The 26426-nt window shown below is 34.0% G+C and overlaps 1 protein-coding gene across 7 annotated transcripts in view; it reads left to right on the top strand.

Moving 5' to 3' along the window:
• Positions 1–26426, top strand: part of PAN3 (poly(A) specific ribonuclease subunit PAN3) — a 124380-nt gene that overhangs the window by 50957 nt on the left and 46997 nt on the right. For all 7 annotated transcript variants that reach the window (XM_025875122.2, XM_025875123.2, XM_025875129.2 and 4 more), the window contains one exon: positions 4817–4964. In XM_025875122.2, coding sequence (XP_025730907.1) covers positions 4817–4964 — 148 coding nt within the window. The remainder of the gene's footprint in view (positions 1–4816; positions 4965–26426) is intronic.

The following is a 26426-nucleotide window of genomic DNA, read 5'->3' as shown; positions in this document are numbered from 1 at the left end:
GAAACGACCTTTGTCCATCAGGTGGAAAGATAAACAAGTTGTGGTATATTGATGTTATTGACTATTCATCAATTAAAAAGAATGCAGTATTGATAAGAGCCAGTGACATTAATGAATCTTAATGTTGCCAAGTGAAAGAAGCTGGGTAAAAAACCAGCGCAGAAATATGTATGTAAGATTCATTCATATTATTCTAGAAAATGCAGATTAATCTGTAGTGACAGAAAGCTGATCTGTGGTTTCCTCAAGACCGAAGTAGGGGAGTAGAGAGGAATGTTAGGGAGGTACTTGAAAGAAGCTTGTGGCAACTTTTTGGCATGATGTATATATTCATTATCTTGATTTGGGTAATGGTTTCTTGGTTGTCTACCTATGACCAGAGTTATCAAAGTTTACATTTTAAATATGTGTGGCTTATTTATATGTCAATTGTGTCTAAATAAAGCTGTTAAGAAAAAGTTAGCAGGTTAGGTTTCATTCGGAGAGTAGAAAGATTACTGATAGCAACTTAAGCCATTAAGACAGGTTAAGTAAGTTGAGCTCATCATAAGGATCTTTACCATGGAAGGTCTTTAATGGGTTTTATGGGTTTATTATGTGATTTTTAAAAACCTGAACAATACTCAACATTAATAGTTTCTCAGTGTCACCTTAAGACAACTTTTTCTTACAGACCTTTTTGACATATTTGCAGTGAAATATTACATAAGACTTTATTATATTTTCATTTAATGCAAACTTCCTGTTTTTCTGCTTAATTTTAAAAACATATTTAATGGTTGTACTTTTTATTTTGTTGCACTGTTTATTAAATCAGTCCCTTAATTTATGGGACTAATTTATTGTGGTCTTAAATAAAGTGTTCTGTTTGTAGTGGAGTCCAGCAGAGTATTAAATACTAATTTTACTTTAAAAGTAACAGTTTCCATGGAATCATGTAATAGTAGAAAAGCATAAAATAGTGTTAAACCTGAGTTAGAAACCTCATCAGAAAATTACTTCATTTGTAAAAAACCCTATCGGATAGGAAATACTCTGTCATTTTGGTTGGGTGAGATATCTACATTGAAATTTTAATTATTAAGTATAATAACAGTGACAACAGTGCTTTTTAAACTAAGTATTAGGACTTTTGCTTTAGTCTGTTTCTGTTTAGAGAGTACAGGTCGGTATCATAGCTAAATGTTGGGGGATGGTGTCAATTTATAAAAAGCACTTGGTTGTTTTTGGCATGCAAGTTGTAGTGTAAATTTAAGTGTATGAGAACCCGAAACTCTGTTTTTATTGATAAATTCTCCCAAAGTGAATGTCTATTACTTGACATGAATAAACATTGATTTTTTTTCAAACATGCATGTAAAGCTGTTTAAGGAATGCTGAAAATTAGGATTTAAAATATAAATACTAGAATAGAAATAGAAATTATGAATATAAATATAATTACCTGTATATGAAATAACAAATATAATACTATAGGAACATAACTAGATAGTTATGCAAGGATTATTATTATTTTTTTAAAAGATTTTATTTATTTATTTGACAGAGAGAGACACAGCGAGAGAGGGAACACAAGCAGGGGGAGTGGGAGAGGGAGAAGCAGGCTTCCCGCCAGCAGGGAGCCCGACATGGGGCTCGATCCCAGGACCCGATGTGGGGCTCGATCCCAGGACCCTGGGATCATTACCTGAGCTGAAGGCAGATGCTTAACGACTGAGCCACCCAGGCACCCCTATAGTTATGTAAGGATTATGAAAATCACAGGGCAGGAGTAATAAAACTTTTTATTCCATTCTCTTTAGGGGTGTTGAAGTTAGTTAGAAAATTTATATAACCCAAGTCCTTGAGTCTTCTTTCTAGATATAACCTTCACCTCCTAAAGCTAAAAGAAATTGATTACTTTGTGATGAATATATATTTCATTTTAATATGATATACTGGTTTTAGTTAACTGGTTTTGGCTTATTTTTCAAGAAATTGTTCTTTTTAACATGTTGAAGGTGTGTGCCTATACTATTTTGTTACTTTATAAAGTCCGTATTTATATTTTAAACCAACAAATTTAAAGTCATTTTAAGAATGTATCTTTTAATTGTAGTTATTATTTTAAATAATTGTATCATAAAAAGTATTCTCATTATTTTAATTGTTAATTATTACTTTAAATATTTCTGATAGTTCTCTAATCTGGCTAGGTAATAATAGGAGAATTTGTATTACCTGTTAATAATAGCTTTACTCTTTTATTCCTAGATTTTGTTTGTTTTGTGTTGTACCTAAATCCTGTGTAATTGTTTTTTCTGCCATTTAAATCCATTTACTTTTTCTCTAACCTCAAATACCGAGAGTTGAATAAAATAAACTCCTAAACCATCCACTCAAGGGAAATGCTTTGCCATCTTAAATCAGGAAAGAGAAAGGAGGGAGGATTTTAGGCTTCTCTTTTCACTTCTTAACTAAAATTCACTGTTGGGTAGGTTTTTTGCATCTTTGGTTGTTGAATCTGTAAAGGTTGCTGTTTAGTGTGTAAATTTTCATAGTTACATTAATTTTAATAACCTAATAAATTCGGCAGTTCTTTATAATTTATTATAATGATATTTTATATATGATTTTTTGGGGAATGGTGGAATAGACTTTTCCCTCCTTTTTCTCCTTTATAAGATCCTTTAAAGTAGGCTTTCAAATTAATTTAAAATAGATTTAATTTAGAGTAGCTCAGCTTTGAAATCAGATAGTCTGTTAGTCACAGTAAATATAAGATATAACTGACATGGAAAATGAGTAATACCGGATTCTCAGGAATATACTACTAAAATTTTTTGTATACACATATAATTTTCTTTGTCTAAATTTGCTGTTTTGTAGTAATCTTGTAATCCTGAAGTCTCCATCCCTCCTAGGCACTCTGGAGTCTTACCAAGATACTGATTACTTTTATCTTGACTCTCATCTTCTAAAATAGATTTTTTTTTTTAGAGATTTTATTTATTTATTTGACAGAGAGAGCGAAAGCAGGAACACAAGCGGGGGGGGGGGGGGAGGGGGAGAGGGAGAAGCAGGCTTCCCGCGGAGCAGGGAGCAGGGAGCCTGATGAGGGGCTCAATCCCAGGGATCATGACCTGAGCCGAAGGCAGAGGCTTAACGACTGAGGCACCCAGGCGCACCTTCTAAAATAGATTTAAGATTAACTGAAACACATTGGTTTAGCTCTGAAGTGATCCTGTTAGTAGCCATTTGTTCCCTTAGAACTAGGGATTAGTATATCAGTAAAATGCATGGACTTATTTTTCTAGAAATTTTCACACATATTAAGGAATTGACCATACCTTTATAGAACATAGCACGATTTTTGAAAACTTTAGAATTTGGAAGGGTTTAAAATAGATACACACACGCACACACACACAGAAAAGTAATAGAAGATAATTTTTTTTCTCTTTGGAAAATATATTTTGGATCAGGCCTGGAATTTTTTTTTTTCTGAATTTCATGTCTTAGATGTGACAGTTAAAGAGATTTCATTACTTCAGTATATTTTCATTAAGCCCAGGTTAACATTTCTTCTACATTTTATTAACTTTATATTTAACATTAGCTGGTATGTAATTGGTAAACTCTCATTTGTTGTAGAGTTTAAATTGAGGTCAGCCTATTGCCTTATAATCTTCTAAATCTAATAATTTGAATTCTAATTTGGCAGTGTAGAGTGGTGTTCATATTGAATCAGGGAAGTTTTTCTCGGGTTGTACAGGAATTAGTTCATCTTATTTTCTGCCTTCTGTGGAAATGCATTTTTACATTCTAATGATTGGTTCTAAAAGACTTTTTAAGTGATTAAATGCTTTGCATCATGATTCAGTGTGTTTTAAACTTAGTTTATATGTATGCATAGAATGTGGGCTGAAGTGTGAACCATACTAAATTATGTTCTTGGCTGACCATTTGAAAGTTGAGTTCAAATGATATCATTAGTGTTAAGAGTGGTTGAATCTTTATTATGCTTAGGCATTTAGAATTTGAAATGGTTACTATTTCAGAAAAATTTACGATATTTATTCCATGTCGAAAAAATACAGGCCATTTATGAATTTGATATGCAGTCTCATAATGTTACAGTAGTTCTTAAAGCCTAAAGTACTATGCCACATAAATATATAAAATGTGGCATAGTACAGCTGTGAAGAAAGTTTTTTTTCCATGTAATCTCATAGTAAAATACTTTAAATTTAACAAGTTACATGTGATACTTGTGGGCATTGAAAGCACTGGGGCCTCTGTTAGGTTTTTCTTATATCTTGATTCCTCCCACCTTTTCCTTGTTTTTAAATGTTTTTCTTGTCTTTACTCTGTTAATTAAATATATGGCACCATATTATTGGGGAAATGTGTTAAGTGTTTTAAAAAAGGGAAATGATTAATTTTGGAATAAAGTCGCTTTTGACCTTTATCCTGGTAGAAGTGGTTTAAAGATATTAAACTTGAAACTTGTTGCTCAGTTTTGAGGTAGTCTCAACCTCCCAGTTCTCTAAAATGTGTTAGGATAGTTTGGTAATGATGCATATTTGACAATCAAATTTTACATGTTTCTGGGGTTAAATTCTGCAAATGAAATAATTAAAATCCTCAAAATTGATTAAAAATTTTTCTTCAAGAAATTTAATTATACCACTCCAAAATATGGAAACTAAAAACACTGTAAATCCTTTCAATAAAATATTTTACTCAGTAAATCATTGTACAATAATGCCTAGTAGATTCAGTGTCTTTTTTGGGCTTAAAGTGTGTTAACTTACTATATTTGATTTTTAAATAGACACCAAATCCTACTGCAAGCGAGTTTATTCCTAAAGGAGGATCAACCTCCAGGCTGAGTAACGTGTCCCAGTCAAATATGTCTGCCTTCTCTCAAGTGTTCTCTCACCCATCCATGGGAAGTCCTGCTGCTGCTGGATTAGCACCAGGTAAGTTGAGTAACTGTTTCCATTGAGTTCTAGATATCAAATCTGTAAGCACTTTTGCTATTAGTTTATCAAAACTGAAATTGTAAACTTGAATGATTCATAGTTGGACACATGATGAGTTTTATGTTTTCAGTTTTGGCACCATAGATCAAATGTATAGTTGAAAATTTTAAAACAAAATTTAAATATGAACAAAAATTATATATAAGCATGTTTAAAAGCACAAAAATAAATTTAAAGTAGAAAATGGTTTATTAGAAAAAATTACTTGGACTTTACTATTTCCCTATTTTTTCAAGTCAATAATAATGCCGTTTCACTCAAAAACTTCTGTAAAAGCATCAGAAATAGAATATTGATATGTATATATACTTCAAAGTCTCCCTTTTATAGAAGTTTCTAAAAAAATAATTCTGTGTCATTCTAAATACAAGTTTAGATGTATTGCCTTTCAGGTGTTTGATTATAAATCTATAGTAGTCATTTTAAATTGGCTAAAGTATTATAAACAATAGTAGGAAAGAAATGTATTTAGGGGTCATCAAGGTAGAGAAAATAGTACTTTTCAATCATTTTTTTTCCAAGTTTACCCATAATGGCAGAAGAATTTGAATAAATGCACTTATACTCCATGGGTCCTGAGGTATAGTTCAGTGTGACCCTTCCAGAATCCTATTTTCTTTGAAGTCCTCTCTTTTATCTTAAATATTCATGCAAATTTTGCATTCTACTCTATATAGTAAAGTTATTTTAATATAAAAATATGAAAACTTTCTTAAATAACATCACCCACCCCTACTGCTGTACCTTAATTAGAGAGTTAAGGTGTGGAGAATTATGTTGAATTTATAGTAAGTGCAGAGTAGGTTATCTTGTCTCTATATACTGCTTGAATTACTCACACGATTATATTTTTAGAACCTTTACTGGATAATCATCACTTGGTCTTGAATGTTTCAAAAGACAGAAATTGGATGCCATTGAAGCCAAAAAGTCTACCTAGATCAGTCTGGAACTAATATTGCCTCCAGGGCTTAATCCAGTTAGTAAGATTCATTGGTTTTGATACTAATATCGAAATCAAGGATCTTTATGAGATAAAGAATGAGAGTAGTACTGATATCTTTATGGAACAGAGCATCTTGTTTAGTATATAAAGTATGAGGCGGAATAACCTTGTGTTGCCAAGGATTTTATCAATGCCTCCTGCCACCTTTTTCCTTCTTGCTCTCTTCTTTCCCACTCATCTCCCCTTCCCTTTTGACCTTTTCCCTCTCCCCTGTCTGCTTACCTTTTCTTCTACTTTGGCTCTTTTCAGGTTCAGTTAAATTTGTAAATATTTTCCCTTCTTCCCTAGAGAGCAGTGTCAGAATTGAATATCCCTGGTAGCCTAAAAGTTTTACTTGTAAGTAATATGCTACTATGATTTTTGTCCCATTGAGGTGTTTCACATTGTTTACATGAGCATAATCTACATGTCAGCTATACATCTAAAATTTCTTAGAGATTGTCCAGACTTCTGAGCAGTGTTTATAAAGCACCCACAAGCATGGTATCCATATGCCAATCAGGAAACTTTGGCTCTCTTAAGGAAGTACCAGTTTATTTTGGCCTAACAGCACGTCTTCACTTACTTCAAAAGCAGTTATTTTGTTCACATCTTTGATCAGATTAGTTCAAGCTTGCCATTAAAAAAGTAAGCTTTTTAAATATTGAAGGAGTTAAAAATGTCAAAGGAAATTTTAGATCTTGAAAACAAAATTTATTAATGCTGCTTCTTTAAGCTCTTCAGTAGGGGTGGGTAGGTAGATGTTTCATTGGTCTCAGTTGGGTACCAACAACCTAAATTTAGGATAAACTTAATATAAAACATTAAATTAATGGAGAAACTATTTACTCTTACATATAGCTCTAACATTAAAATGGTCATTTTATTTCCTAATGAAAGTAATTACTGTCTGGAACCATTGGTAATGGGTCAGTATACATGTTATATGTATTCCTGAATCCTATTATTTAAAAATTTTTCTTCATTCAAATGAAAATCAACTAATAAGCTAAAGTATTTTCCACAAATACTGGAATGATGAATGGTTTTATATTTATTATTTCTTAATATTTTCTCTTTTAGTTAATGGCTTAACACTTTCTGGAGATGAACAAAGAAAAAAATTAAGTCTCCCTTCAGTGTCTTTTATCCTTTCTTATCCACAGATGTTTTTTTTTTCCCTCCCAAGGCCTAGGAAAGGTTTTGGTATTTCCACTTTAAAGTTGTAGAATCAAAAAGGTGGTAGAGTTTATTTACCTACCTTAGTGGCCATTTAATTTATCTTTAATGCTTCTTGTCTACTGTAGATATAACCTATTGATAATTTTCAGTTTATGAAGTTTCATTTTCGCTTTTTTCTGTTTTAGAAATTATTGCCCTTGAAAATATGTCAAATATCGTTTTTCTAAAAAAACATGAAACCTTAAATATTTTGGCACTCAGATGTAAACTAGAGTAATGTCATTTTCATTATATATGAAAAAATGCATTATTAAATATATCTTTTGACCAAAATTTGAAAATATTTGAGCAAAATTAAGTAGATAATTAGATTTTGAATTTCCTCAAATTACAAGGAATTAAAAGCATGCCTGGAACGCAGTAGATTCTGAGTTAACCCTGAGTGAAAGTTTCTTCTTTAAAATGTGTTCTCATCACTTTTAAACCTGATGTGCATTTTTAAAAAGCTTTAATATAAAAAGTAAAACTTTATATAAGTTATTTGAATTTTTCATAGCTAATTAGGTTTCAGAGGTATTTAAATTATTAAAAACATGCAGCACATGTTAAGTTTCCATTGAATTGTACACACAGCCACTTTCTTCTGCTTTAGGAATCAAGGATCTATAGGTTTAGTTGTTTTATGCACATTTAACCTAAGAACAGTAGCTTGCTACGTTCTAAGTATCTGCTATGAATAGTTACAGGAGTATTTGGGGTATGGCACTCAACTTGGACTTCACGGTCTTTGAGAACCCCTGTTGTTCTTTATTTGTAAACATACATTTTTCTCTGGTCACAGCATGTATTATCCTCTGGAGATTCACAGACTTCGGAAAGTTAAGAACCACTGGCTTAACACATACTTAGCAAAATCTATTTCCAGAATGTGTTTTAGTAAGAATGTTTTGAAAGTTACAGATAAAGATCTATTTTTCTAGTAGCTCTTGCTTTAGGTGAAGTTTTTGAATAGATCTTTAGAAATGAAAATATGACTATAATAAGTATACAAAATGATAGTTTATGCCTTTTTTGTGCCATGAAAACTAATTTTATCATGAGAACTGATTGTTGAATGTTTTTTTTAATCAGAATTTTTCCTAAGAGTATTTTGAATTGATAGTAGACTTAGTAAACTAAGTTTTGCTGTACTTTAATTACCTCAGTATTAACCATAGTCTGTTTGAAAGTGATTTTTAAGAGAGGTAGCAATGGGAACCTACATTTTGAGGGAATTTACTGATACATTTGGTGGTTTAATGCACAGTTGTGACTCAGGATTTGAGCATCTCTTGTTCGTGTGTGGATACTTGCGAGGAGCAGAGACAGTTTTTGAATTTGAAAATGCCATCATTAATTTATAAATGAGAAAGAGAACCATTAGTGACTTCCAGTATTTTCAAAAATTCGTTTCTTTAAGATGAGGATGGTGCAGGCTTTTGGACCATTAGCCAAATTTTAATTTAAGTTATGGCAAATCTCAGATGACTGATTTGGGGAGAAGCATTTAACTATACTTACCATTATTGAATAATTGTATTCATTTGTTATAAATCTTATTGTAATAGTCTAGAAAAATCTAAAGAAAATACAGTTTTAGATCCAGTTTTTTGAAATAATCATTTCTTGTATATTCTTGAGGGTGCCGAATTGATGGGTAAAATTAGCTAATATTTATTTTTTGGCTTGGGCAAGGTGTGGGAAAAGGGGGACAGGAAAGGAAAAGGGGAAATTAATATTTTTTCATCATTGTTCTAAAATATTAAACTTCATATATTATAATTTTATGTATATATATCAGTTGGTGCTACCTAAAAATAGTTCTTTATTTTTGTAATGTTGAGAAGTTTGAGTAAGGAGATTTTTTTCTTAAAGTTTTAGGCTAAAAAATAAAGTTCTGTGATTCATTAGCTCTGTGGCATTTCATATCATAGGCAAAGAAATGGAGGCTTAATTCGTTTCATTTACATAGTAGTTGGTTTGTGGAATAATCTGATACTGGTCATTGATTTAGGTGAAACTTTTTGGAGTCGACATAATTGAGCTTTGTGCCAGTTTAGAGGTGACATTCCTAACAGATTATCATCTTACTTCTTCTTAGTAATAAAGAACTCATTAGCTAAGCAAGGTAACTCAGTGTATATTTTAAGTTTGAATAAAAAGGAAAATTACATCTTTTGCTGAACTAAACTCTGTCTTGTCTGTCTTTTATCCGCTGGTCCTAGTTCTTTCTGTGTTGAATGGGGTAAATTCTTTTTCAACATGGTAGCCCTTTCAGATACTTTCTTTTTTGGACAAGTTGTACGTATGTGTGTATCCATATAACTGATCTATTTGTATGACTGAAAAACGAGAGAGGGCAAATTGGGATATACTGTTAAAATTAACAAATCATATAGGTCAGAAATCACGAACTCCTCTAAGTCATTATGGTTGGAACACTACTGTGGTTGAAATCAAATGCACAGATGTCTACCCCGCTAGCTGTATTACTGCTCTGATATCCAGCTAGGGAGCGTATGTACCTGTGGGAAAATAGGAAACTCTGCTAATAGGATGAAGCTGTGGTCTTGCTGATGGTGAATATCTAAGTTCATATTTAAAATTTTACTGTGTATCTTAGGTTCTACATTACAATCACTGAAGGCATAAAAACTTCATAATCTATCATTTTAGATTATTTTATGTTTTGCTCAGTGGTATAATTACTAAAAATAAAATTATAAAAAATATTTATGTAATTCTTAAACATCACCAGTTCTATAGGATGTTACTCTAAGTAGATTTTCTTATAATTATTTTTCAGAAGTCCACTGTTAAATGAATTCCATGGGTCAACCTAGTCAAGAAATTCTGCCATGAGTTTATTTTGATATTTCAGTCTGAATTGATTTCTCTGAATTACTTTTACTCTTAATAGCAGTAGGGGTAGTCTAGCATTAAAATATTCTTCTTTGTTTAAAAATATCAGTCTAGATTTCCTAAGCATATTATCAATTCCCTAAGAAGAACCATTTCATTTCTTATCTAGCACAAACAGGCATATAGATGGTGCCTAATAAGTGCTTACTCACTTAAGCTTCATTTTTGTCTTGGGAAAAAAATGTTTTCATTGGTCAGTATCTCTTAAGTACAGTGAATTTTAATGATTTCATGAACATCTTTGAAAACTTCTAAAAACTGCAAATGTTCAAGAGACTATAGCTATTAATAGTCCTATAAGAACAGAAATGTGCCATTTGAAAGTTTGACTATATCAGAACTAGAGTCACTTTGTGTCCTGAGGTGCTAAAACATTCTTAAAATCAGTGAAAATATTTGTAAGTATTTTTTAAATTGCATGTTTCCATTTTTTGTAACTACTTTGTTTTTCAGGTATATTCTGCAGAACCAATCAAACTTTTCCAGGTTTTCTAACTGGGGAATACTTTCTACATTCAAAAATAAAATAAAAATTTATAGTTAAGATCAGGGGTCTCTGAGGTTTTTGTGAAGAGGACCTTTTCATTGCCCTGTAATGTTAAGCTCATCCTAGATGGAGACTGCTCTTTGTATGCATGTATATGGATACAGATGGTGCTGTCCCAGGGAAGATTACTAACAGTAGAACTGTAGAGCCATAACCGGGTTGGGAATGCCCGTGGGCCTGTATTCCCTTCCCAGTTGGGAATTTCAGGAAACTGAGGCGAGACGTTAATGGCGCAGAGGGGGATGTGGCTGCTGCAGCTGGCTTGGAGACCTGTCAGGTAAGGCTTAATAGCTACCAGTAGACACTCTCTACTGGTTGGGGAATCCCTGGTTAATACATCCTGTTAGGTTTTAGAGTTCCTGTTGTGGACTTCCTGTTTAAATCTCATGTATTGGCTAACACGTCCCTTACCTATGGGGTAGGGGCTGGATGGGAGCGGGTAGGGGTTCCGTGCCACTCTGAGTTCAGTGATCTGCTACTGCAGCAACATCTCCTGCTGCTCTTCGGCTGCTTTCATTGAATCATGACATGATTGCCTTTGGAACGTGGTGCTGGTTATAATAAAATAGCTGTGTGGTTTTTGGCACACCCTTTGATCCCTGTGTTTTAGCACCTTTGTTTCTATAAGAAGATGATATTTGATGATTCCAAAAGTCTTTCTAATGTAAAATTCTATTGTTTTGTGGCACGTTGATCTGTAGGAGATAGGTACACTAAAAAGAAGCAGAAATGAACACAGTGATGAGAGAGAGGTGGCAGAAGGAGAGTTTGGTTTTTGTACTAGACTTAAAAGGGACTTTAAAAGGTACTGGACTTCCTTGACATTGTGTAAATGGAAAATCCCACCAGGGCTATATCATAGGTGGAGATGAGGGGGGTTTTGTTTCAGCAATATAAGATTAGCATCTGGGGTAAATCAGAGTGTTGTAGTGGTTCTGGATCAATGAGGCAGAGAGGGCATGTATTAGTTAAATGCCCAAGAACATTCCTGATTTCTAGCTGGATGTAGAGAGTTGGGAGTCAGCTCCTCCCGCACCCCCCCTTAAGTCCAATAGGTTGAGAGCTCGGGATCATTTCTTCTTTAACCTTTTGGCTCAGTGGTGCCTGGTGCATTGTATGTACTCAGTGAGGGAGAGAGTGTGTGAATATAATTACTGTGCTGTGTGTTACGTGTTTAGTTAGGGATGGTCCTTTAATTCTATAGGAATGACATGAAAAGTGGCAGCCTCATCTTTTTTTTAATTTTAATTTTATTTTTGATAATTATTTTTTAATTTAAATTCAGTTACTTAACATAGAATGTATTATTTGTTTCAGGGGTACAGGCCTGTGATTCATCAGTCTTACATAATACCCAGTGCTCATTACAACACATACCCTCCCCAGTGTCCATCACCACATTACCCCATCGCCCTTCCCTCCAGCAGCCTCTTCTGTGTCTTGAATTTTCCCTGATTCTTCTCAGCCTGACTAGTCAAATTCATACATGAAAGCCACCTATTTTCTTACTCTTTTTTGCTTTTCAGATATGCAGTCTGAATAGAGCGCGTGGGAAGGGTCTTAGAAAAGGAGAGGAATTAGAGATATACCTATTTTAAAACCCCTAGTGCACATAGGCTTGTAAAGCCTAAACATAAATACTAGCAAACAATCAAATGTGGACTGCGTGTTTATGGTGATAATGTTTAGTTCTGGATTTTTTAGTCTTGATTCTCTTATACATTGACATGTCTGAAATGAGATGTTTTCTTGTGATTTCATAAATATCTTCCTGTATTTTAGATGTGGTTTCCAGATTTTAGATTGGTATTCCTCTAAGTAGTAACTAATAACTAATAGTCCCTTTGGGGGGTTTTGTGCCTTAAAGAAAACAGTATAGATCAATTGGATGTTAGTATAATTATTGTCCCCAAACTGCTTCCTAGGCTGTAATTACTGTGGATTGTAATCTTACTGCCCATTGTTTGTGATGTGGTGTTACGCTAACCTGCTGAAACAAACAGATCCAAACTGTAAGGGCTTCTTCACCTCACAAACACTTATTTCTTGCTTTTATAATAGTCCAGGGCAGATATTCAGGTTGTCTGAGATACTTTTTTCCATGTAATCAGTTAGGGACCCAGGTCAGGTGGTTTCTAGGCATCTCTCCAGCAACTGGAAGAGGAGGAACATCAGTGGGATGTTGGTATGCACAAGCCTGGAAATTGTCTGGTATCCAGTGATGACTGTCCACCAAAATATGAACTTTGGTTTTTTTTAAGCAGTTAGGTTACATTTGCCAGTCTTCTTGGGATGTAAAATTTTAACAGTTGATCCTGGTTATCTCATGTATATACATTTTGGGGCACTATCTTATTTGTATCTTTGGTATCTAAAGAAATTGACAAAGAAGCTACAATAATTTATTTAGGATCACAGGAAATGGAGGTTTCCAGCATACTTGATTTTTTATTTATTTACTTTTTTTTTTTTTTTGGAGAGAAAGGATGCAAGCACATGTGGGTTGGGGAGAGGGGCAGAATGAGAGGGAGAAAGAGAGAGAGAATCTTAAGCAGGCTTCCACACTTAGCATGGAGCCCGATTTGGGGCTGGATCTCCTGACCCTGAGCTAATGGAGTTGGATGCCCAACCTACTGCTCCACCTAGGTGCCCCGCTTGATTTTTTTTAGTATCAGAAGCTTTATGGTTTTAAGTCGAAACTTGAGATTTTCAGCAATTTTTCATAGATTTCCAAAATTTGTAGTACTCTGTTGCTTCAGATAAAATATAAGCTTTTTTTGGTGACTCACACTCAGCTTTGTCTGCCTCAGTGATCATATTGAACCAGAATCTAATTGATACCCTTTAGGTATCAGAGTTTGTAGAGCAGTTTGTTTCAAGTTATATAATTACTTAGATTCTTTACCCTTTCCATTGTCCTTTCATCCTAGTATGTTAGATTATAACACCTTAAAGGTAAGGCCTTTTTCTCTTGTTCTCTGAATCTGTTAAAGTGCTCCTGAATGGATATACTCAGGCAAGTTTATTTGAACCCTTTTACCGAGTTCTTAACTGGTTTTTTATTGATGACGGTGTTGTGCTCTTAGTATTCCTATCTTTAGGACAGTGGTTCTCAAATTTGAGAGTCCATCACAGTCACCTGGAGTGCTTGTTAAAACCCAGCCTTCTGGGTCCCATTTTGAGTTCCTCATTTCGTAGGTTTGGGTACTCTTCTAGTTTGTTTCCAGGTGTTGCTGATAAGATTGCTTTCCCTGGAAAGCTGTTGTGAGACCCCACTGTTCTTAGTGCTCTATGCTGTCTTCTTTCCCCATTTTTTCTTTTATCCCCTTTCTTTTCCTCCTCCTAACCTGAGGACTGAGAACACAAACACATTTTTTTAATACTTTTTTTTTTTCCAAATAAGAAAAAGACTTTGAGTTAAGGATTGTTGCCTGTGAATAAGGTACATGGACTTCATCCTTCGAGACTAGTTTTTTTCCATTTCTTGGCTCTGTTCTGGATAACTGAAGTGATCAGATAAGTATCCATTGAATTAATTGTTACAGGGGTTACTGAAGCTCATTCAAGATCATAAACACAATTAAAAAAAATGGGTGATGGGGATTTCTTCCACCTCAGTAATGGTCATGGGACAAAAATAGTTTAATTATTATAATACATTTAATAAAATGATGTTTATTCTGGCACCTGATAAGGACCATGGCTCTTTAAAATTTTAAATCCCGTGGATCATGAACCAGTAATCAAATACCTTTTGTTTACATGTTACATTTTAATATGTATGCTTTAAAGTTTTTGTGTAGAGGTCAACTAAATTGTTATGTTAGAGAAATAAGAGAGGTATTTATTGATTTTATCACAACATTTTCTTGAAGTCAAAGTTCAATTTTTGTTTTAAATTTGGTATTAGCTTTTATTCATTGGAAAGAAATCCAAAGTTAAAATAACATTAATATTAACCTTACATTATTTTTGTGAATATCTGTAATTTTTTGTAATCAGACACACTTGTTTATAAACAGTGCAAACATAATTTGTCACTATGAATGAAGAGCACCATTTACTCATAAATATTCATTATCACTTGAGAAGCAAAAAATGGTTCTTTTTTTTTTTTTTCAGAGAGAGAGACACAGTGAGAGAGGGAACACAAGCAGGGGGAGTGGGAGAGGGAGAAGCAGGCTTTCCGTGGAGCAGGGAGCCCGATGTGGGGCTCGATCCCAGGACCCTGGGACCATGACCTGAGCCGAAGGCAGACACTTAACGACTGAGCCACCCAGGCACCCCGCAAAAAATGGTTCTTTTGATCTAGAAGAGTTGGTTTTGTTATGAAATACCTGTCCTCCTCCCATTTTGTTTTAACCCTTCGTTTAAATATAAATGTTGTGATTTAAAAGATTGCCACCATTGTAGAGGCTAGGAAAGATCCTACCATTTCAGATCATTAGTCCAAGTTTGGAGACAGGCAGGTCACTGTTTCTTCAGATATTCTGGTGATCAAATTAAGTTACCTGCTATACAGGCCAGAGGATATAGTTTTAAAATTGTTATTCAAACCTATACAGTGGTTTTTAAAAATGTAGATAAGTTATTAACATTTTCAGGGGTTTAGGCATTGTAGTTTACACATAGTTAATATTCTAATAATATTTGTCAAATTAATTAATGAAAACTCATGGAAATAAGGCTGTTGATAGAGGTAAGGGTGAAGGTAGGTCAAAGGAAGGACTACTATTTGTAAACATGGGAAGCAAAACAGATGTGCAGGCTATGGTCTCCATCAAATAGTATGTCAGAGTATGTGGTTGATAAAACTCAGGTTAAATTCCTAATACGAACTCACAGTGTTTGCCTAACTTTGGTAAAGGAGATTAAATAAATTTTTTGAGGAAGCTGTAGGGTACTTAATAGATTTGTCAATGCTTTTAGTGTTTCTGATATCCAGGTAGTCCAGATACTTTTTATCTCAAGTAAATAATCAGCCAAAATGAAGTAATGATTATATAAATCAGTTGCTAAAATTTTCTAGATGTTGAGGAGAAAACCAGAGATAGAAACTTGAGTTGTATTTATTTTGGCCAAATCCACATGGCTTCTATTAAAGGTTATTTACATTAAGAAACAAAAAAGAAAGAAAACTTTTTGGAGGTGTTAAAACTTTTCATTTTTATTGTGTAATGTAGTGAAGAGAAAAATATTTGTACTTTTAATCAAATATAATTTTTGTAACTGAAATGTTAACCGTGATTCAGTATTTAGACATTTTTTGCTTTCTCTTTATATTTTCCTAAAAGTAAAAATATTGCTGGTTCTTTATATACTTCTTAAAAGAATGAAAAAGAATACTTGTGATATTTTCATGGTCCTATTCAAATAATTTTTAGTTCAATTTTTTTTTTTGATGGAGTTTTTAAAAACAAGATTTAGGTTTCTTCTCACTAGTATATTAAAAGGCCTAAGGTGGGTACTGAAGGATGGCAGAATAAGAGTTAGAATCAGGTATACTGCAAGTACTGGAGGTTCTTTGACTCCAAGGTTCAGTTTACCTTGAATATAGATTTTGGAGACTTCAAGAATAGAAAACTGTTCTGTCACGTCTTTTAAAAAGCATTTCACTGGTAGCTGATGACTTGATTCTGTTCCCCTCTATGTGGGATGCCGTTGCATGTAGGATGTGAAGCTCTACTACCTTCAATTAAAAAATTCTATGAAATACATACTTCACTCATTGAGAATTTAATTTCCATAAACATAAAAACATCCACAAATTGAGATCGTATATGTATTAAGAATCAGAGTAAGTTTTTCGGTAAGGTATTTTCTATTAATTTAATTCGAGTTCTGCCATGAATAACCTTTAACCACAAAACTGTTCAAAATGCTCCCTTTTATCATGTTGGGTGAAAGCTGTAATCTGTTAGGAAAATAATTTATATGTAAGATCTAAGGTGAAATCATGCCTCTATTAAATATGGTCTGTGAATGTACATATTCCCTATCATTTCTATGGAATGGTTTTTAGGTTAGGCCCAGTCCAAAACTTTTACCTGAATTTTCAGGTTAGAATACTGTATTCTTATTTTTTTTTTCCTATTTGAGAAGGTTAACAGACCCAGAATGCATATTGTTAAACTAGAAAATGAGAATTTAAAACCAGTAATTTCAAATAAAGACAGATATATTGGTGTAATTGGAAGAATTGTAGACAGTAACTTTGGGTGGTTGCTTTTAGTGATTCGGAAATAAAAACAAAGGGAGAAATTCTCTTAGTAATCTTATATACTTAAGTTATTAGTGATGAAATTTTAAAACAGTTTGAATAAAAGACACTGTAAATAGGATAGAGTTTTCTTTGATTTACAGTTCTATGTGTTTTTTTGTGTTAAATGCTTTTTATTCCATTTTATTACTTTGCACAGTATTATTTAAAAATTGGTTATGCATTTTAATCTCTTCTATAGAGCAGCAGGGATTTTTGTGATTTGCTCAACTGCATGGTTTCCTAATATTTTGGAAATTATGACTATCTTATTCTTGGGGTTGTGACTGCTTTCTTTTGGAGGAAAAATATATTGTGTGGCTTGGGTGCATTTTTTTTATGTTGCAAATTAATTTTGTATATTGGACATTTTATCTATTCCTTGAGGAAGGTTGAGAGCTATCTCAGGGGTAGAAGTGAAGTAGGTTCTCATCATTTCACTGGCAAAATCAGATATATAGTTTTTCTTATTTACCTAATTCCCTGATGTGAGAGCTCTGAAGTTTTCCATCTGTATTTGTATAAAAAGAATATATTTGTAACTTAAAACTTTCATCTAATGAAAAGTAATTTATTTATAATTTTGTTGCATTAAAATTTGGTAAAATAAATAACACATCTCCAATTTTTTAAATTTTGAGAAATTGACATTTGGGAGTTTTGGTTCTCATACTTAACTTTTGGAGATATTTTTGTATGTACCTGTACTTACAGGACATAACTAGTAACCCCATGGGGGAATTGCTTGGAGAAACTTAAGCAGATGTTGAGACTTTGGTTTTATTATGAAGTTTTTACTATATTCAAACTGCAGTCAGTAGGAAATATGACACCTCCTCCCCGCCCCCCGAAAGGGGAAAGGTCTATTTTAAACATAATTGTGTAAAGTAATCTTTTTGTTTTGCCATTTTAATAATTTTGACTTTTATGACTAATATATAGTAATACAAAGTACTATTGCTTATGTTCGTAAAAATATTTGACTGTAATGTAAAAATATCTCTGACTGTAAAAATATTTACCTCATGGCCTCAGCCATTAATGCTAGAAAAAGCTACTGATTAAAATTGTGTGAAAATTAGCTTAAATCAGTGTTAATCTTTTAAAGATTAACTGAGGATGTGTATCAACATTTCCCAGGGTGTTTTTAAAAAAAATACGTGAGGAAGACCCATCCTAAACCTGCCATTCCTCACCCGGATCCTCCCTTCCTTTCCCCTCCAGTTCTGCACATGTCTGTTTTTAGACAGCTGATCTGGCAATTCCAGTGTCCATTTCTGGTTAAGAACCAGTGCTTTAAGGGGTTAGGGACAGTGGAGAAGCAGCAGTCTTCTTACAGTGGGGCAGAGCAGGACTTTTTCCTCCCTCAGATCCTTTGTTACATGTATTTATGATTAAAAGAAAATATTAATGTGTTGTCCTAAAATTTTTCATTTTTTGGAATTTTGATATGATTATTATGGAACTATTGAGGGTGTGCATATGAATGGATACTTTTTATAACGTTATAAAAAATTGTAGGTAGCAAGAATCCTAAACTGTTTAATTCATTTCCCCAGCTTCATTTCCCTCTTAAGCTAACTAAGCCATTTGAAAATCTCTTAATTACCTTAGAAGAATAGTCCTTACTTCCCTTGGTACTTCAGTTCATTTCAGAATTTATTAATTATTCTGTATTGCATTTGCGGAGTTAAGGCTTTTTCTTATCAGGGCTTTTATGAAGTGGGTAAACCTATCATCACCGTCTGAAAGATGCTTGAGTAAGAAACTTAAGATTCATCTTTGCTCTCTTCCCTTCACTATCCACAGCCCGTTGATGAGTAATCCAGTCAATTCAGTTTGCATATGATATCTCTAACATACACTGCCCGGTTCCTAGACTAGGCCATGATAGACTAATTGGTCTACCTCTGCAGTTCATTTCCCATTTAAAAGCAAAAGTAATCTTAAATATAAATGAGGTCATGGCCTTCTAATCGTTAGTAGAATAAAATCCAAGCTTCTTACTATGGCTTACCTAATTCATGTATTGTATACTTGTCTAAATCTCCCCCGTCCACTCTCTCCTCTCCATTGTATATTCAGTTACAGCCACGCTGGCCTTCCTCAGATATGTCAAGCTCCTTTTTGGCTCATGCTCTCTGCATATGTTCCTCCACCTGTTCTTTCTGTGACTGGTTCTTTCCTTCTCTTAGGTGTCAGCTAAAATGTCACAAAGTCTTTGACTAATTTAAAGGACATTTCCCACCATTATTTTCCTCATGTTGCCCTGTTTATTTCCTTATCAGAACTTATTACAATTTGAAGTTTTATTTTTGTTTAAATTAGGATGAGTGGTCCTATTTATGCCCATTGGCATATAAACTCTCTTGTGGCAGAAACTATGTTTAGATGCCAAGTGAGTATTTTTAGAATTAAAACAATTGAAGATAACTAAAGACTGCTGATTTCTTTTCTGATTAAATAAGCCTCATCCCTTTAATTCTACCTCATGGAGAACCTACTGTGTTATAAAGTACACATCCTATTTGAGAATATGTATTTGAACATGGTCAGCTGCCCCCCCACACCCGCCCCCGCCAGTGTCTGTGCCTTTGCTTATGACCTTACTCTGCCTGGAAGGCTTTTCAGTTTCTTGAGATCTTGCCTGTTTTTCATTGATTAGGTCAGATGCCTCATTTTCTTTCCCCAAAGCCATTTCTACCTCTCTGGTCATTCTTCTCTGTGCTTCTATAGGGCTTGAGTATCTCACAATATATTTTTAAAATTTCGTCTCTGTTTTGGAGCACCTGGGTGGCTCAGCCGGTTACTGTCCAACTCTTAATTTCAACTCGGGTCAGGATCTCAGGGTCATGAGATCGAGCCATGCGTTGGGCGCCACGCTCAGTGGGGAGTCTTCTTGAGATTCTTTCTCTCCCTCTCATGCTCCCCCTCACCCTGCTCACTCACGCATGTGCTCTCTCGCTCTCTCTAAAGTAAATCTTAAAAAAAAATAAAAATTTGCCTATGTTTTATATACATTTTCTCCACTAAAGTTAAGTGCTTCTTCTGGAGGCATTTATAACATTTTACCCATTATTGTGATCTCACATGGAGACCTAGAGTAAATTTTTAAATTGGAAAATTTTGAGCACTTTAGTGGGCTTTATTTATGATAGAGTGTGAACTTCATGAGATCGGGACTGGGTCTTATTTCTTGAATTCCTGGAACCTTGCTCAGTGCCTGATCTCACGCAGTGGTTCCAGTAAGCTTTCATATGTAGTTACAGATTAATCTGTGGTGCTTCCAAAATACAGCTTTCCCTGCCCCATCTAAGATCTCCTGAATCAGAAACTACTCATTTGGAGCAATGGCCTTTGTATTTTTAAAGATTTCACAGGAGATTCTGATATCTGCCCTTTGACTTCTAAAAAAAAAAAAAGTTCAAAATGCCAGAAAATTTTAAGAAAGGGGAGATTTTATCTGATTTGAATGAGGATGTCCAGGCAAGAAAGGTTCATGGAAAAGGAAATACTGGACATGGGTTTTAAAGGATGGATAGGATTTCTTCAAACGTTTTAATCACAGTTGAGAATCTGTGAAGTTGTTGTTTTTGTTGTTTTTTCTGTTTGTTTCAACCAGTTGAATAGCATAATCTAGAAATGCTCTCACTCAGTTAGTGAACTTTAAAAAGTAATTCAACCCGATGGTTGGAAGACTGAACAGATGTGAAGAAAATCTCAGGTGTGTTATTGAAGCATAGGCTTGAAGCTTTTCTCTTCTATTGGAACACGTGTTCCCTTTAAATGCTGATTGTGAGGAAGTCCATGGAGTTTCCTTGGAGAGACTAGGTTAGGGCAGGGTGTGTTTTTGTTTTTGTTTTTAACCAGTTGGCACTTTGTTTTGTTTTCTTAAAACAAGCTGTGTGTTGGTACCAGCATGCAGTCATTCCATATGACAATTTAAATGACTATCATTAGCTCCTATGGATAATTCTGTTTTTACTCTGTAGGCTCTTAGTCACTGCTTTTGTTATGTAGAGTGTCTTTTTCACTTATCTTTTCAAAGAAATACCCCTGAAATCTACCATTTGTGTGATGCGTGTGATGTGCTGTTTCATCTCTGAAATATCAGAAGAATGGGATTTCATTTTTTAAAATTGCTAGGCAAGGGGTGCCTGACTGGCTCAGTCGGTAGAACATGTGGCTTTTGATTTCAGGGTCATGAGTTGGGGCCCCACGTTGGGTGTAGAGATTACTTAAAAATAAAATCTTTAAAAAAAATAAAATTGCTAGGCAAGTGCAAAAGGTTAGATTGGGCAGGAACTTGGAAAAATTAATGAAGAATGGCACTGAGATAGATACCTTTTCCATATATTTAAAGTACCTAGTACCTCTCAAAATCTTTACCAGTTTTGTTTGCCATTAGCACTCCAGAGTTTGGCACATTGTGTTTTGAGAGTTGTGAGAATGTGGGGAGAAGAGATAAGACTGTAAAGGTGGTTTGGAGTACAGATAACAGGAACTTCCAACTCAGCAGGCATCAGAAACTAAAGACTTAATTACCATTTCTGCCCCTAGGGGACCTGTGAACCAGTAATACCAAGCCTTAATTAGAGCTCAGAACAGTGGTTTTCAAATATTGTTTTAAAGCAGCATAATGCTTGTGAAGTCCATATACAGTCTCCAAATCTAAATTTATATAAAGTTGATAAAACTGGCATTTACAGGGTCAGGTTTTAAAAATTTATTCATGAAGTTATTCAGTGAGAATAACAAGTCTGTGTGGTACTTTGTTGAACACAATAGCTTGAAATTGGTGGGTAAAGGATAATAATTACTCTTTGTTCCTCAATCTCCTTTTCTCTGTTTTCTATCATATAGTAACATGAGAATCATAATTCATATGTAAGTTGAGCTCTTATTCAACTTTGTATGAGTACCTGTGCATTTAAATAAAGATTACTCCAGAGTCACTACCTTCCTAATACAAAACCCATATATATATATATACACAGAGAGAAAGGTAACAGGAGAGAGAGGCTTTATTCTGGGATCTCCATGAAAATACTGTAATCCAATACAAACTAAGTATGTTGGTGATAATCTCCAGTATGCTAAAAATGAGTGCATACTATTTGGACCTGCATTTATGATTTTATTATTGATTTAATAAATATTGAAAAAATAGATAAAAGATTTTCAAATCAAGAAATTTACACAACCCTGAAGCTTTTCTGGAAGCCTAGGGTTTTACTTGATACAGTTTGAAAACCACTGGCCCAGAAGGCCTATTTTTCAATAGGAGGGAACTTACTTACTTACCTAAGGAATCTGGGAGGGTTAGAGCTTTTTTTGAATTGAGATTCTTCATCTGAACCACAGAATACGGACAATGATTTGAGTGACTATTTTGTGTCTTAGCTCATTAGGGCTTAACTCAGTCTCTGAGAAAGGCTGGGAAAGTGAGGAATCAGTAAGACTTTAAAGCCAAACCAAAGCAGAAAACTCCGCAAATTACCAAAGTGTCAGATCCTTATATGCAAATGAACACAATTTTCAAGGCAGTGTATTGATATTACTAGTTTTGTCCTCCATAAATCTGAGCTCTCAGGCACTGAGATTCTTGGTTTGAGAATCAAGAATTTTCATATTACAACTTGGAAATGGCAAGGGAAAGATTGGGATTAGAATTTTTCCCACACTTGAATGAATAAATAATAGAATTAATAAATTTTTTAAAAAATGAAAAGTTGTATTGGTCACCTTCATGATTCTTTCTGGAGACAGTCTTGAGTAACATATTTGTTTTATGAAAGTCTTTTAATCTAATTCACATGAAAGGACAAAATGACATTTCTGTGTTCTGAAATTAGCTTGAGCTCTCTGGTTGCCTTTCTTACTGAGTTTTTTGCCTCCCTTTTCCATAGTAGCATGATTGTAGACAAAACCCCTAACTCCTGAAGTGGAAAGGCCCCTCGTTTTGTTGTGGTATATCTTGAAGCTCAAAGGCTGTGCATGTTGATTTTTTGGTTTTAGAAATAATAGGAAGGCAACCCACCATTGCCAAGTCCTGAAACAGAACATTTTACTCTTTTTGTCTTTTGATTTAGAATATTTTCTCTAACTACTGAATGAAGACCTTGCATTTAAGGAATTATGTAAAACTTCACTGGTTTTTTTTATGTATGGCTTTAAGCAAAGCTACCCTAAGACATGTAGACTACTTCTGGTTGGCGACATTTAATTTCCCCCCCACTTCACTGTTTCTTGGGCACGCGCAGGCACGCTCGCACACACATGCACACACACACACACACACACACAAATCAGCTCCTCAAAAATCAAAACAAAACAACAGCTTTGTCCCTTGGAATACTTTTCATTTTATATACCCTGTAAATTTCTTCTTGAGTGAGAAACCATATGGTTTGTGTGATAGCTTTTCATGTAAGCTTTTTTATCTATTTAACGTTTCTTTGCTGTAACTGAGTGAAAGCAAAACCAAGACCTGCCTATGGCACATAGCTGCCTTCAGTTTATTGGCTACTTCTCTAGTTGAAAGGAAGTTGAACTATTTTTTGGACCCAATAAGTTGTCCTTTCCACTTGGGTGTTGAAAGAGCTTATGAGCAGTAGCTGTTCTGATTTTTGTTGGTTGTTTTCTCTAGGGAACAAGCTACCCTCTGAGTCAGCACTGGACTTGAAGATAAATCCTACAATTCATGAAACTGACTGATTCGACTAAAGGATGGATAGTTTGGGCAGCGTTGGACAGCTCTATGAGGGGTCTGTTGGTTTAACTGTGAAGGGATTGTTGAGTTCAGCAACTTTTAATTCCCCTAATCATAAGGGGTTGCTGTTGTGAAAACAGGGTTTGTGAAGGAATCAGTTCTGGCAATTAACATCAATATCCTTATTGACTCCGTTTTCATTTTATCACCACACTTCATGGAACAATTCTTTAAAGTTTTACTGCTACTTGTTGCCAGCAAGAATTAGTACACCCCCACGAGGTCAGCATAGGATTTTGCTGAATCCAAGTACCCTTTTTTCACATGGGGTTATAAACATTTCTTTCAAGTAAACCTTTTGGCATTTGGGTTGTTTCATCTTTGCAAAGGTAGTGTGCATTTGTGGTGTGAAACTTTTAGGACTAAATTGAACTTAATTTGATTAGTGTATATTTTACTAGATCTGTGAGTAATTTACATTTTGGCTTATGGGTAATATTGTGATATGCTTTTGATAATTACCAATTTTTGCCTTAAAAAGTACAGTATTTTTTGCTATCAGTCTTCAAGGAAATGAGAATAATTACAGTGTTTAAATAAATGGATTTTAAAATCTGAAACCTTGAGGGATTTAAGCTACAGAAGGAAAATATTTCTTATCCTAATATTCTAGGCCATAATAAATTTTGCAGGAATACTGTGGATTGTCTTTTTGGAGGCTTTTAAAAATAGGGTATGGCATGTCATTGGGAATATTTTGGCCAAATGTACATCTGTGCAGTAACACACATAATCTTGTGGTTTAGGATTGCAAATATATTTATTTTAGTCATTTGAAAGTTAGCATGATTTAAAATATATAAAATAATGGGGCTTTTCCTAGCCAATATTTTAGTTAACTGCTGAATATCTTTTATTGTTTAGGCTAGAAGTGCAAATGATCATCTATCATGTCAGAGTTTGGAAAATTGGGCTATGTAGACAGTGAGCTTTTATACAGTTCAACTTCAGGTTCATTAGCTGCATAATTATTTTGACTTTAAGCATGGTACTTTTAATTACAAACATTTTTAGCCAGTTTTGATAATTATTTGCAAAACTTAATTTGATGGGATGATGAAATTATTATGCGGAAAGAGGAAAGCCTATTATCTTAGCTATTACTTCCTAATTCTGTTGCTTTTTGGGTGCTGGTTTGTTTTATTTTGTACAGTCTGTTTGAGCATTAGATCCACATTTAAAATATACACATGCCTGTATGATGGTTGTCTCAGTTAACATGTTTATTTGAAAGTTTTCTTACCTCAGTTTGTGACTTAACATTGATGGTAAAATGTTTCCAAATCAAAATTTAATAAAATAGACTTTTTTACTTGATGGCAAGATCTTGAAGGATTATTGCTGTTAGTCCCCTTGTTTGGCAGAAAAGTGATCAAACCATAATCTAGATTTACCATATTTTCCTAGATTCTCAGATGCCATATATTATAAAATGCATCCTATCAGTTTAATAATAACTTTGGGGGGGGAGAAAAATTATTGTCACTAGATATATAAATTTTAAAAAATCTTTAATAAAGAAAATAACCCAGACATCCATATTGCTAGGATTCTTCAGAAACTTTGATTTCTGATAGTTTTTAAATTCAATACCTTCTGAATCACTCTTGTTGTAGCAGTTATACATGGCTTCATAGTCCCATATTTCTTTTCATAGTACCTAAACCTTTAGGACTGATGGTATCATTTTAAGACTTACTGTAGAATTCCAGAAACTTTAACAGATAAATATTTTTAATTGGTTGCATCGTCCTCTCCTCCTTTAATATTTCATATTTGACAGGGAGAAACTTGACAATTCTGCCTTTAACCATGTTTTTCTCTTTATACTATAACTTTTCCTTCTAGGTACATTACTTTTATATAGTCATTAGGGATTTAAATTTAGGTTAAATTCAACAGCATGAGTTCTACATCTGAGCTGTATTAGCACTCAAGGGGCCTAGATTCTAGTTTCATTTCTATGATCACTGAATTTATATGACTGAACAAATCACTGAGCGACTCTGGGCCCGTTGTCTGATTTGTAAAAAGAGAGAAAAAGCTTAGTCTACTTCTGGCTTAAAAATTGGAAATTATAAAATATTTTCTTCAAACTATTGACAAGTTCGTGAAGTAGATTCTTACATATCTTTAGTAGATAATTAAATAGATTCTTAAATTATCTTTAAGAAGATAATTATAAGTTTAAGGGTGACTCAATGGGGTGATTATCATGAAACGAAAATATTGACTAGGATTTTTCTAAATTTAGGATTTTTAAATTTCTATATTCTTTTATTATAAGGCAATATAGATGATGACTTTAATATTTGTGCAAACAAGCTTATGCTCAAGGTTATTCAGAATGTAAACTTAAAAGAAATCGATTTTATTTTCAGTAACATTACTAATTATTTAAATAGCTTTTCTGGGTGCCTCGGATGGTTAAGCATCTGCCTTCGGCTCAGGTCATGATCCCAGGGTCCTGGGATCCAGTCCCGCATTGGGATCGAGTCCCGCATCGGGCTCCAGGCTCCTTGGGAGCCTGCTTCCCCCTCTGCCTCTCTCTCTCTCTCTGTCTCTCATGAATAAATAAATAAAATCTTTAAAAAAATAGCTTTTCTGTATTTCCTAACTGGATCAAATAACTATGTCATGAGAAAAATTTTAGTTCACATTATAACGCATCACTTATAATGAGCTATTTCCCA

This window comes from Callorhinus ursinus, unplaced genomic scaffold, assembly GCF_003265705.2.
Source record: "Callorhinus ursinus isolate GAN/ISIS: 27379988/994484 unplaced genomic scaffold, GSC_fseal_2.0 scaffold7, whole genome shotgun sequence".
Lineage (NCBI taxonomy): Eukaryota > Metazoa > Chordata > Mammalia > Carnivora > Otariidae > Callorhinus > Callorhinus ursinus.
Note: the sequence above shows the minus strand (reverse complement) of the source record. Positions and strands in the feature narration are given on the sequence as shown.